Source organism: Microtus pennsylvanicus, chromosome 4, assembly GCF_037038515.1.
Source record: "Microtus pennsylvanicus isolate mMicPen1 chromosome 4, mMicPen1.hap1, whole genome shotgun sequence".
Classification (NCBI taxonomy): Eukaryota; Metazoa; Chordata; class Mammalia; order Rodentia; family Cricetidae; genus Microtus; species Microtus pennsylvanicus.
The window spans coordinates 140,028,260-140,042,577 of NC_134582.1; the positions used below are offsets into that span (position 1 = coordinate 140,028,260).

General features: G+C 38.6%; 1 protein-coding gene across 1 annotated transcript in view; it reads left to right on the plus strand.

Annotated features, from left to right (window-relative positions):
- The window catches only part of Yme1l1 (YME1 like 1 ATPase), a 37,379-nt gene that overhangs the window by 8,665 nt on the left and 14,396 nt on the right, over positions 1–14,318 (plus strand). Inside the window, exons 5-8 of the mRNA XM_075970659.1 lie at positions 954–1,063; positions 6,358–6,508; positions 8,535–8,618; positions 12,520–12,602. Of these exons, the coding sequence (XP_075826774.1) occupies positions 954–1,063; positions 6,358–6,508; positions 8,535–8,618; positions 12,520–12,602 (428 nt within the window). The remainder of the gene's footprint in view (positions 1–953; positions 1,064–6,357; positions 6,509–8,534; positions 8,619–12,519; positions 12,603–14,318) is intronic.

Below are 14,318 nucleotides of genomic sequence, written 5' to 3' on the forward strand. Positions count from 1 at the left end.
ATGTCAGGAAAAAGTTAAAGGAAAAAAAAATTGGAGAATACCAGAGTGTTTTCATTAACATCCCAGAAATCTGAGGACTTTAAATAAAGCCATAAGCTAGGTGATATCAAATTGATAGCATTGTTTGCTACTTTCATACAATTTAGGATAGTCAGTGGTTCTCAACCTGTGGGGGTCCACATACCCTGCACATCAGATATTTACATTGTGATTCTTAACAGTAGCAGAATTACAGTTACCAAGTAGCTGTGAAATAATTTTATGGTGGGGTCTCCACAACATGAAGAAATGTATTAAAGGGTTGCAGCATTAGGAAATGTCATAACTATTTCTGGTAGAACTTAAAAATAATAAATACCAAACTGAGAGTCAGTAAGGATGGACTTTGGTACTTGTCTTAGTTTGGCTTTTGTTGCTATGATGAAACACTGGCCAAAAGCAACCTAAGGAAGGAAATTGTTTATTTGGCTTACAGGGCCTAATCACAGTCCATCTTTGAGGCAAGTCAGAGCAAAAGCAGAAGCACAAATCTGGAGGCAGGAACTGATGCAGACACCATAGAGTTGTCCCAGGGTGTCTCTGTTGTCTTTCTTATGTAACCCAGTATCACTTGCCTGGTAGTGACAACATCCTTTGTGGACTGAACCCTCTCACGTTTTCTTTAAGCCAATACTTGAAGACTTGCCTCTAGGCCAGTCTTATTTCTCATTTGAGGTTCTTTCTTATTATATTGTGAAATTCTCTTACTTTTTTCTCCTCTCAACATGAAGTTAAATGTTCAAAGTTCTTGGAAAAAAGGGTAATAGAAAAAGGTGAAGCAAATTGAAATGCCAGCTGAAATAACTATATCTAGAACTTGGATTCTAATTGTGATGTACCGTTATGAGTCAGACTTTACACTTGATCATTTTCTCTTGCTATAGCTACCAAGTAATTGGTACTGTTTTGTTCAGTTTTCACACAGTCTCGGGGCTTTAAAACTTTAAAATCAAGGACACGGCGTTTGCAGTCTACTTCTGAAAGATTAGCAGAAGCACAGAATATAGCACCATCCTTTGTGAAGGTAATTAGTTATTTGTGGTTTAGAAAATAATAAGTAACAAATACTGGGACATCAAAAACTTTAAGTATCTCATTTTTCTGGTTGGTGGAGCGTCCACTCAGTTCTGTCTACCTACAATAATTAACTACTTGTGTATTTGTTGTGCCTCTAAAATCTTTAAAAATGTTTTCGTTTTTGTCTTTATTCTTGACAATGTCGTACATGTATAGAATGAAGTATGATATCTACCCCCATTCTCTGCTTCAGCTACCTTTATATCTCCCTCAACATGTCTGCCTCCCAAACTCATGTCTTTAAAGTTACTGGGTTTTTTTGTTTGTTTGTTTTTTGTAACCCACTAAGTCCAGTAGTGTTGCTTATATATGTATGGGAGTAGGAGTATCCACTGGAGCTTGAGAAGCCTACCAGTGGCCACATCCTTAGAAAAGAGTAATAGCTACTCAATAAAGGGTGGGCCCCGGAGATTGTCTACCCGACCTATGTCAGAATTTTGGTTGGCTTGTTCTTGTGCAGGTTGTTGTGAGTTCATGAAAGTTATAACCATGTCATACCCAAAGACAACATTTCACAGCATTCCTCCTTACGTGTTTGTTCTTAAATTCTTTCTGCCTTTTCCTCCATGTTCCCTGCGCCTCTCTGGAGGAGTAGTGTGCATGATATAGAATTCCTGTCTAGGGATGAATGGTCAGTCTCTTCTTAGTATTATTACAGTTTTGTATTGCTGCATTGACCACTGTGCTGTGCAAAAAGAAGCTGACCAAGGTTGAAAGCAGGCCAGGTCTATGTGTATAAACATAAATTAATATTTAGAAGATGGTGTTTGGTGACATACACCTTTAATCCTAGCACTTGGGAGGCAGAGGCAGGTGGATCTCTGAGTTTGAAGCCAACCTGGTCTACAAAGCTTGTTCCAGGACAGCTGGGACTGCTAAACAGAGAAACCCTGAATAGAATTACCAAAATAAAAAGCAGATGTTTACCCTAGGACTTATAACCATTCTTACCTTGGGCTTTTTGAGCAGGATTAAGGTACCAGGCATGGAACTCCCTTCTGTGGAACAGGTCTCAAACCCAGAGAGAGGTTGGGCACCCCATTAGCAGCCACGCCTCTGTTGCACAAGTAGGCATTTCTTGCGTGGCTAGTAGGTATTGGGGCATGCAGGGTCTAGATCTGGTTAAAACCACTGATGTACTTACTTTCTCTCTAACCACCTACATTGCACCTTTCAACACTGAAAACTAGCAATTAGGGATGAACTTGATCAGTCATTTTGAGATTGATTTTTCTATGTCCTGTGTCCAAGGTGTGCAGTTTCTTCAGCCATTGAGGTTTACCTTGTAGTTATGGTGGGTAACTAAGAGTAATTAATGGCACTATCCTGTGTTTTAAAAATCTCTAAGACCTCTCTGACTACATGTACCTTGTACTGTCACTTGATTGCTTATACGTTCTTAGAATTGCATTGTCCATTCATGCAGGATAGTTCCATTGGGCTATTTTTTAAGTTAGTTTGAAATTAGTATACTAGCTACTGGTTTTTCATAAGACTTTTGCATACATCCTTGATTTTGGTTAACCCAACAATTCCCTCCTCTCCCCCATCCATATCTGGTTAAGTCTTTAGCCTCTACTATCCTCCCCTCTTCATTCATTTCACATGTGTTTTATTATTCCTCCAAATATTTTTAATTGGCCTGTGAGTTTATAGCTTTCCATATACTTCGTGTTAGCCCTCCTTCCATTTCCAGCTTTTCCCCATACTCCTTACCCTGCCCTGTTAGAGCCTTTGTGCTGCCACTATTCCACCTTTCTCCTTTTACCTACAATATACTTAAACGATATACTTAACTCTTCCTTAAGGTAAGATAGTTTCCTCCCAACTCCCTTCCTCCCAAAAGGCCCCTCTTTGGTTTCTTGGTTTCTACTTGGACTTCACGTTAAATACACAAAACAAGATTTATAGCTCAAATCTGCATAATGAGAGAACATGACTTTTGCTTTCTGGGTCTGTTACCTTAGTAAAATTTTTCCACTTCCATACATTTAACTACAAATTTCATTTGCCTGTATACCTGAGTTCACTGTGTATATGCATCATATTTTTCTTTTTTGAGATATAGTTTCCCTACATATCCCTGGCTATCCTGGACCTCACTACGTAGACTAGGCTAGTGTCAAACTCAGAAGAGATTCACCAGTCTCTGCTTCTCAAGTGTGGGGATTAAATGCATACACCACCATGCTCAGTCTACGTTTTTCTTATCCATCCATTAACATGTGGTTGATTCCATTTCCTTACTGTTGTAGTAGAGTAGTAATGTAACTATTTCTGTAGCAGAATATAAAGTCAGTTGGGTATATGCCCGTGGCTATAGCTCAGCCATGTGGCAGTTGTAGCTTTAGTTTTTGAGGATTCTCTAGATTGATACCCAGAGTGGCCATTCTAGTTCCCGCTTCCGGCAACAGTGTGGGAGAGATCCTTCTTGCCCATGTCCACACCAGCATTTGCTGTCATTTGTAGTCCTCAAATCTTAAAATCCTTTCAGTTTCCTTGATGACTAAGCATGTTTTAAAGCATTTAGGAACTGCTTATATTTCCTTTGAGAATTTTCTATCCAGGTCATTCCATTGCCCAGTTTTTGATTGGACTGTTTATTTTCTTAATGCTTGGTATTTTGAGTTCTTTGACCTGTTCTAGACAGTAACTCTGTCAGATAAATTGCTGGGAGATTTTTCTCTCATTCTGTGGGCTGTACCTTCGTTTGCTTGAAGTTTCTTTTGCTGCACAGAAACTTTGCAGTTTCACAAGATCCTATTTGTTGACTGTTGTTCTTCTGTGCTACTGGAGCCTCACTCAGAACTGTGGTCATGTCTGCCTGTGCGCGAAGCAGAGGCGCGGGCCTCCGTTCTTCTCTACCAGTTTCAGGGTATCAAGGCTTAAAGGTCGATTCACTTAGGGTTGAATCATGTACAGGATTAGAGATAAGGTTTCTGGGGTTTTTTATATGTTGTAGTCCAGTTTCCCAGTACTGTCTGAAAAAGCTGTCCTTTTCCCAGTGTATCCTAATAGTATCGTTGGGGAAGTGGTGGTCCTAGAGATTGAACCTAGGTTTCATGGTTTCTAGCCAGGTGATCTACCACTGATCTATACCACTAACCTGAAATGTTTCTCTTTTGTTATTGTTTTGTTTGTTTGCGGGGGGCTGGGGGATAGGGGGGGATATCTTGCTTTTTAGAGACAGGATCTCAGTCTGCCGCACAGGTGGTTCTGGATCTCAATGTGTAGCCTAGTCTGGCCTCAAACTTAAGGCAATTCTTCTGCTTCAGATTCCCATACCTTATTTCCCACTTTGCCCAGCTAACGTTTCTTAAATCTTTCCCTTCATCCTTGTTGCATTGCCGTTCATAGACGGTTTAACATTTTATTGCCTCAATTATTCTAGCAAGTACTCATTTGATACCTTGCTTCTATCTGTAGTTGTGTTTGGTTATTTTTTTTTTTTACTCTTTGATCTTTGGGGGCCCACCACCCAGCTCCCAAATAATCGCACATAGTCTTACTTGTGAATGCCCAACTTAGCTTGGCCTGTTGCTAGCCAGTTCTTCTTAAATTATACCACCTACCTTTTGCCCCTGGTCTTTTACCTTTCTCTATTTCTGTATATCTTTTCTTTGCATCTTATGCCGTGTCTGGCTGGGTAGCTGTCCCTTGACATTTTCCTCTCTTCCTTTTCTCACTACTCTTCTCTTTTTCTCCTATTTAATCTCTTAAATTAAAGAGCAGCCCTGCCTGTCTGTCTCCTGCCCAGCTATTATTGGTCATTCAGCTCTTTATTAGACCAATCAGGTGTTTTAGGCAGGCAAAGTAACACAGCTTCACAGAGTTAAACAAATGCAATATAAAAGAATGCAACACATTTTTTGCACTATTAAATAAATATTCCGCAGCATAAACAAATGTAACACATTTTCAGCTAATATTCCACAGCATATATTCTTGCTACTTTCAATCCTGCCTCCAAACTTGTATCATCATTGTTTCTTTTTTTTTGTTTGTTTTTTTGTTTTTTAAACTTTTAATGATGTAAACAAAAATATACCTAAAAGCGAAGCTTCTGGAAAAACCATTTGTTCTTCCCTGTCTTGTATCGTTCCTCAAAAAAAATATGGAACGCTTCACGAATTTGCGTGTCATCCTTGTTTCTTAAATGATAACCTAATTAATTTGGATATTCTGCTTTCTTACCCAACTCAGTCTTATTTAACAGTGTGTTTTATTGCACTTATTGACCATTTTTCTGTTCTCAACCTTGAATATGCTGGTCACTAAATACCCTTATTTTCTTGGCATTGACTCTTACCAAATTTTTTTGGACATTATTTTATATTCTTTCAAATTGTTCATTCATTATGTTTATTCCCTGTGTGTGTATTTGGTTTTGTCTTGCTTTCGTGTGTGTGTGTGTGTGTGTGTGTGAGAGGGGGGGGGGAGGGAGAGAGAAAGGGAGAGAGTTTGCATCAGCTCAGGCTGGCTTTGAACTCATAATCTTCCTTTTCAACTGCTGCAATTATAGACCCATTACATGGTACCCACCTGTATGACTTTCAGGAAGGAGGGTGAGGAGATTGGAGACATGGGTGGTCTCACATAGCCCACACTAGCTTCTAACTCTTTGTGTATCTAAGGATTGCCTTAAACTTAGGATTCCCCTGCCTCAGCCTCTCATGTGCTAGCATTGCATATGTGTGCTGACAAGCCTAGTTTATATACTTCTAAACTGAAGGTCTGATGTATTCTAAGCAAATATTGCCAGCTAAAATATATCTACAATCGTCTATGTGTGGTTTTGATGTTCCATTCTTCTGACATTTTTGGTTGCAAGCCTCACCTTTAATGGCTTCATCTCTCTGGCCCCAGTGTCCCATTTTCAGTAAGGTATTTCTGTTTTTACAGATAGCATTTATTTTATTGTCATATCTACTGCTTCTAGCAGAATATCAAAATTATTTATAAAGTATACCTGTTTGACTTTGTCCAATAGACAGAAAATCTTCAGAATGCTGCCTTCTTTATGTTTACATCTTTATTTATTTATCTATTTTAGGTTTTTTGAGCAGGGTTTTTCTATATAGCTCTGGCTGTCTTTAAACTCCTTTTGTAGACCAGGCTGGCCTCGACCTCACAGAGATCTGCCTGCCTCTGCCTCTAGAGTGCTGGGAGTAAAGGTGTGCGCCACCACTGTCCGTCCTTTTTGTATCTTTATAACTCTGCTGTATTTTCTTTGATTTTTAGGGATTTCTGTTGCGGGACAGAGGAACAGATCTTGAGAGTTTGGATAAACTTATGAAAACTAAAAACATACCTGAAGCTCACCAAGATGCATTTAAAACTGGTTTTGCAGAGGGTTTTCTCAAAGCTCAAGCTCTCACACAGAAGACCAATGGTATGATATGACATAGGCAGAACACTTGAGAGGATGCTTAGTCCTCTGTTTAAAGTGTTACAAAACATTTCTTAATTTTTAAAAAAATTATTGTGTGATGTGATCCATGTGTGAAGGTAAGCTGCTTGTACCACAGCATATGTGTGGAGATCCCATGACCTTTGGAAACTGCTTCTTTCCTTCTACTTTCATTCCTTCCACTGTCAAGCTCAGGTAAGGTTTGCTGACAGGCTCGTTTACCTGCTAAGCCGTCTCACTGCATCACAGAAACTTTTCTAAGATCATCAGTCTGAACATTGGTCATGGTCTACTGTAAAACTTATGATTGCTTAAACGTGGAAATAGAAATAAAAACAAAGGATAGAAATTGTGCCTTAGTAGATACAGGATTATTAGGAAAAGTTATGGCTACCATCTAATTTTTGACAAAGGTGAAAAACATGCATTAGGAAAAATTAACCTTTTTAACTAGTGGTGCTGAGAGAAATGAATATTAAAATAGAATAATGAAATGAAATTTTTATATTTCATCTTATACAAATATTAATTAAAAATGTAAGATCTAAAACTCAGACTTCCAGAAGAACACACAAGTACGACACTTTAAGGTAGAAGTCCAGGAAAGGATTTTCTGAGATGAACTCCAGCAGGTGAGGACGTACACAAGGTGACAGGTGGGACACAGCAGAAGGAATCAGGAGAGTAAACTTCACCAATGTCTAGAATCTGTTCAATTCTTATTCACCATAAAACTTAACCATCTGATCAGTAAATGGCTAAATGTACTGAACAGACAGTTCTTAAAGTATATGAAAAAAGTTTCAACTTCTTCAGCCGTCGAGGAAATGCAAATTTAAACTCCATTGAGATTATCTTCAGTCAGAAATGGCTGTCATTAAGAAAAGGAACAACTACAGGTACTGATCAGAGAGTGACAGGAGCCTTTGTACAGTTCTTATGGCAAGGAAAACTGGTGGAGCCCTTAGGAAAATCAACATGAAGATTCCTTAGTAGACTAAAAATTGAACTGACTGTGGTCCAGCTGTACTTAACTGTTTTTGCTGTTTTATACAAAGATATCTAAGCATGGCATTGAGATGTTATGTGTCCATGTTTACTTATGCTCCAGTCACAATAGCTGAGATACTGGAACTAGTCTAAAGGCCTGTCAACAGATGTCTGAAAATACGTGGTATTCATATACTGGGATTCTACTTAACCTAAAGAGAAGAAAATGTCACTTGCAGGAAAATGCATAGAAGTGGATATTGTCATCTTAAATTTAATAAGCCAGACTCAAAAATATTGCATGTTTATTTTTATGCAGAATCTGAATTTCTGTGTGAGGATTCATGTATGCGTGTGTGATATGTATATATAGATATTTATGTGTATGATAAGTGGTTGCAGGAAGAGTTCTTAATGGAGGGGAAGGCATAAAAAGTGTATGTATTTCACATGCAGAATTGAAGTTGAACTATATGAGACACATGTATATAAATAACTTGAAAGTAGAAGGCAACTGTTTAGGAGAAGGAAGGTAACCAGTAAAGGAGCACACACACACACACATACAGAGAGAGAGAGAGAGAGAGAGAGAGAGAGAGAGAGAGAGAGGAGAGAGAGATCTTACTCTATGCTAGATGGATTTTTTTAATGGCTCACACTCAGTAAACCTGAGAAAACTATACCAATAATCCAATAATACTGGTTTATTGTTAACAAGCTTGCTACTTAAATGCATGTTAGTCAGGACCTGGGGGCACAGGGCAAGGTGAGTGGTAGAAATGTACTTTCAACTTTTCTGCAAACTTAAACTTGGAAAACAATTGGTTGTTGTTCTGAGGGTTTAACCTAGGGCTTTATGCATGCTAAGCAGACATTCCCATTGGAGAGCATTTATTTTCAGCTTAAAGTCTAACTTACTAACCAAATGCAAAACACAATAATAATCTAGTATTAAAGGTACCATAAAGGTGTTATAGTTCATTAATGCCATTTAATTCAAGGCTTTTTCCTCTTGCAGATTCCTTAAGGCGAACTCGTCTGATCGTCTTTGTTTTGCTCCTGCTTGGCATTTATGGACTCTTGAAAAACCCATTTCTTTCTGGTAAAGACTTACTTATCTGAGTTTATTTCATTTTCAAACATCTGTTTTTTGTACCCTTTACTATTGTATCACATATTTTACTATCCTATCAAATTTTCCTTTTGTAGAACTTAAGGTTGTTGTTACTGGGGAAGAGTATTTGAAAAGTAAGATAAACCATTTAGTTTGGTTTAAAATAATTAGTGTGCAATTTTGTTTATGCTGGGTTTAAAGTAATGATTTCAAAGTTTTATTTCTGTGACCAGGTGTATCAAAATGGTAAGTTATTAAATGAATAATTTTAAAAATTAAGAGTATCACGGTTTTTGAAAATGCTGACTCCTGGATCTGACTCATACAGAGTAAGGATCTCTCTCTCTCTCTCTCTCTCTCTCTCTCTCTCTCTCTCTCTCTCTCTCTCTCTCTCTGTGTGTGTGTGTGTGTCTGTGTGTGTGTGTGTGTGTGTGTGTGTGTGTGTGTGTGTGCTCCCTTTACTGGTTACCTTCCTTTTCCTAAACAGTTGCCCTCTACTTTCAAGTTTTTTATTCCTAAATCAATAAACCCTAAGCCTGTATTATGGCTAGGAACCTCCATTTAATATATTCCTCATAAGATTTTTATTTACAAAACTGTGATCATCATTGATTTAAAGATTTTCTTAAACCTTATTTTTTTTTGACAAGGTTGAGTGCTAGGATTCCTGACATGTAATCGCATGTCCAGTTTATGGGGTACATGAACACCATGCTTTTCAAAGCATTAGCTCAGCTTTGAAAAAATTTGGTTTGAGACAAGAGCTCATGGTCCTTCTGACTAACTCCTGTGTGCTAGGATGACAGCCTTACCACCACACCTGCCTTGCTTGTTTTTACAAAGCAGAATAGAAGCTAGGTACAGGAGAGCACGCTCTCACGGAGTGACAGTGGAAGATGGACAGAGAGATCATGGTGCCAGTCTCCGTTTTAGACAATCTCCATTTCTAAAGCCTCTAAAGAAGACAGTGCTTCCTGTGACATATTTTTCTATTCAGGTGACTAAAAGGCCCATTTGGGTTGACCTTTACTGAGGAGTTAATATAATATATTCTTATTCTTTTTTAAAAATTTGTGTGTTTCACCTCATGAATGTATGTGTACACACATGTGCCTAGTTCCTGTGGAGGCCAGAAGAGGGCATTGGGTCCCCTGGAACTGGAGTTAGATGTGGTTGTGAGATGTCCTGTGGGTGCTAGGAACTGAACCCAGGTACTCTATAAAAGCAGCTAGTGCTCTTATCCACTGAGCCATCTCTCCAGCCCTCTATATCCTTCTTCTTTATAAGCTCCAGTTAAATAGTAATCTTGTAAAGTTGGGTATTTGGTGATGATCTTCTGCATAATTCAGAATAAGACTTAGCTCTCATAGTTTCTACCAGTAGTAATCCTTCAGTTTTAGTTCTTGGTTTTAAAAGCTGCTGAATTTTAATGACCTTCAAGCCTGATAATATCTAACTATCAAACTAGCTACTTAGCAATACCCCTTGAACAATTGAGACCCTAAAAATCACTTAGATGGATATCTCGGTCTAGCTTAATGTTTAAAATAGGGTATAGACTGGTGTTTAAGTTCTCTACACTTAGTTATTTTAAGGCCTTAGAAATCAAAAGAACTTAGATTATGGAGTTATTTCTGCAGGGTTATCTGAGAAGGATCAATAACAGCAGTTCAGAGACTCACAGGGTGACCAGTGAGATTATAACAGGTGTAACCCATTTCCACCATGAAAATTAATGAGATCCAATTCCAAACCTGATTTTATAAGTATCCAGCGTGTGTGTTTGATGGTGTACACCTTTAATTCCAGCAAGAAGCAGGTATATCTGTAAATTGGAGGCCATCCTGTTCTATATAATAATTTCCAGGCCAACCAGATCTACATAGTAAGACTCTGTCTCCAAAAACAAAGTCAATCAAACAAAAAGCAATAATAAAGTTTGTTTTGGTTTCTGGTAATAGTAGGGCTGGTATGGTAACTAGAGATAAACAGGAAGCTTGTTGATCACATTTCATCTCACAGAAAGCAGAGAATAAACTGGAAGTGGGATAAGGCTTCATGTCCTCAAGTTTCCATAACCTCCCTAAGCAGCATCACCAACTGAGGACCGAGTGTTCAAATACCCATGCCTATTTGGAATATTTCTTATTTAAACCATCACAGCTGTTAGTCCGCAGAAGGCCCTAATTATCCCTATATAGCTTGGCTACAGATTGACTGAAAGAGCTCTGTGCTCTAGGGTGAAGATTTGTCCTAGATATAATGTCTTGGGATAGTTGGGCCCTGAGCTTAAAGACTCAAGAGTCTTTGTCACCAAGTATGTTTGTTACTATTCTCACTGCTGAAACACAATATCCTAACCAAAGCAGCTTAAGAAAGGTTTAATTAGTTGGCTTATGGTTCCAGGGCACAGTTTATCATGGCTGCAGGGGCTTCAGGTAGCTGGTCGCATTGCAGCTTCAGTCAGGTATGGAGGAAGGTGAAATTCTGGTGTTTCCTTTACTTTCTCCTTTTTGCTCATTGCAGGACCTTCACTTTGATTTAGGCTGTTTTTCTCATCTTGACCCAATTTAGAAACTCCCTCGTAGGCTTGCCAGAAGTATCTCACCTAGATCCTGTCAAATCAATGGTGATAATCATCACAGCATTGAAGTCCCCATTAGTTATTGTAGTTGGAATAATTCTAAGTTTTTATTGCTGTGATAAAACAATTTGACCATAAACAACTTGGGGAGAAAGAGGTTTATCTGACTTTCACGTCTATGTCATATTATTGAGGGAAAGTTAAGGCAGTGTGTGAGCTTTTTCACACAGATCAGGACTACCTGTCTAGGGATGGTGCTACCTGCAGTGGGCAGAGTGAGCCCTTCTACATCAGCTGGCAATCAAACAGTGCCCATAGATCAAGGCAATTGTAATTGAAGGTTTCTCTTCCCAGGTGATTCTAGGTAGTGTCAAGTTGACAAATCTAACTAGAACATCAGGGTTCAGACAGGAGAAAATATTCACACTTAGGAAAAGCATGAGATAATTATAGTCTGACGGCTGTGAATGCCCTACCTGGTGTGTTGGTAGCCCACATTGGGGTGTGACAGGAAACCTTATAAGAACTGAGTCGGTCTTTGTCCTTTTAAAAATTCTAATGTAGTTCTTGTTTTATATTATTGTTAATCTAGTTTTTGTCTGTGCTTTACTGCTGGATATTTAAAACAATTACACGTGGCCAAAATTTAGTCTATTTTCTTTTTATTGTGAAGGCTTCTTAGGGTTACTTCTAGGGACTTAGTGGAGCCCCTTGGCTTCTTTAGTTTTTCCTCCACCCATCTGTGCCATCTTCTGGGATGGGTCAGGCTCTGCTGAACACATGTATTCTCATGGAAACATCAGAGACATTCTGTCTGAAATGACCTTTGTATTTGCAGATTGTATGCTGATTGGAGTCCTAGGGACTTTCCTAGCTCTGATGGAGAGGGCAGTGAATGACTGGAGTTGTAGGACTCGTAGGACACTCTTAGGGGTGTTCTCTTCTCTCCTGGGATCTTGCTGACTTATATCATGGGCCAATTATTGACTGTCCTCTAGTGCCCCTTTATCTTCATTGGCTTTGGTTCCTAAGTATGACCAAGTGCAGCCAAGGACAGTGAGCATCAATCGTGAAGAATGAAGAGCTGTTTCAAATTTATATTTGTAACATTTAGATAGGGATTGATAAAAACCCATTTAAAAGTAGCTCTAACACAGGAGGAAAACAATTGCTGACTACCCTAAGGAACCATTGGAAATGAGACTTGGTTTTTCTTTCAGGTTAATCAGAGAAACTTAGGCTTCTAAAACATGCAATTTTTCTAGATTTTGATATCAAATATCCACATGTATTTCTTCCTGTTAGTTCGCTTCCGGACAACTACAGGACTTGATTCTGCTGTAGATCCTGTCCAGATGAAAAATGTTACTTTTGAACATGTTAAAGGGGTAAGTTAAGATTTCTTTGCTTTCTTTGTAATTTACCTTATTGATATTCTGCATTGGACTTCCATCTGGTTAAACCAGTTGTCCCAAACTTTTTTTGCAGTTTAAGGCTATGAGCCCTGTTTGCATTGCAGAAAGGGTTGAGGAAGATATTGGTATGATGATTATTTAAAACTTGAGTCCTCAGTGTGGCAGGCTCTCTCTATTCTGACTTGAGTTTTACGGTTACATGCTTGCTTTGATTTGAATTCCTGCTGCTAGAAAGATGGTTTAGTGGTTAAGAGCCCTTTCTTTTCTTGACAGCACCCCCTATGCCCAGCACCCACATTGAGTAACTCATAACTCTTGCCCCAGTGGATCTGACTCCTCTTCTGACCTCCATGAGCACCTGACTCAACATGCACATGCCCCACACAGACACACATACACCATCAAAATGAAAGTCAGTCTTTAGAAAACATAGAATTCTTGTTGAGCTGTTTTTGGTTGAGTTATTTTAAGTTTCTGTCTGCAGTGGGGATGAAGGAATGTCTGAGTATAAAACTAGAGACAGGCAAAAAACTAAAACCATTTGTTAATGAAGTAGCTTCTGACAAATGTAAATTCATAGGAGCAAAGTAACTTGTAGGTTTGCTATTACACAGTTTTCTCAAGTCTTCAGAAATGTACATAAGGGCTGGAGAGATGGCTCAGCGGTTAAGAGCATTGCCTGCTCTTCCATAGGTCCTGAGCTCAATTCCCAGCAACCACATGGTGGCTCACAACCATCTGTAATGAGGTCTGGTGCCCTCTTCTGGCCTGCAGGCAGAATATTGCATACATATAAATAAATATTACACACACACAAAAAAGAAATGTACATAAGAATCATTTCTTGCCCAGGATTTTTGAGTATGTAAGTACATTTATATTGAGCTGCTTTAAAAACTAAGAACTGTTTAGAACGTCATTATCTACCTCACCCTGTAGCTTTTCTGTTGCTCAACTGGAGGTACACTTGCCACAGAGATAGGGGACAGGATATTAGTTAGTTGAGAAGTGAACAGTGTTTCCTGTCTCTTGCTTCATTCTTAGAATTTTAAATTGCCATTTTACCCATTATTTTAAGTTAGATATGTTTTAGTCTTTCAATGTGCAGTAAGATTTTTTTTTAAATAACTCAGCAAATCTTTTGAAGTTCAACATACTTGCTTAAAAACACATAATTAATAAATTTCAAGAATGAGCACATAGTTTTCATCAGTTCTTAGCCCAACAAAGACCGTGAGAACCCCAGAGCCCCCCAGCCTCTTCTGGTTATTGTCCCTACCGCTGAAAGGAGGGTTATCCAGTCAAGGCCTTTACTCTAGCTCTGCTTCCATTTTTTTGCTTGTTTTAGGAGCAGCAGGATGCATCGAATATCCTGTTTTGCATCTTTCTTCTTTTGCCCAACATGATGATTTTGGTTGGGGTCTGGCCATGCTGTGTAGAGCAGTCATTCACGTATCCTGATTGCACAGTTTGGCTTATGTGGCTATCAAAATTTGCTCTTTTTAACTAACTTAGACATTTTTGGTTTTTTATAGTTTGGAACTCTAATATTGTATGTACCTTGTGCATTTTGGTGAACATGTGTCCTTTTTCCTGGGGCTGGCCATGAGTACAACTTTATTTTTAATTATTATCATTACAAAATTTTAGTAAAAATCTAAGTGATTTAGTCAGAATAACTTTCAAAGT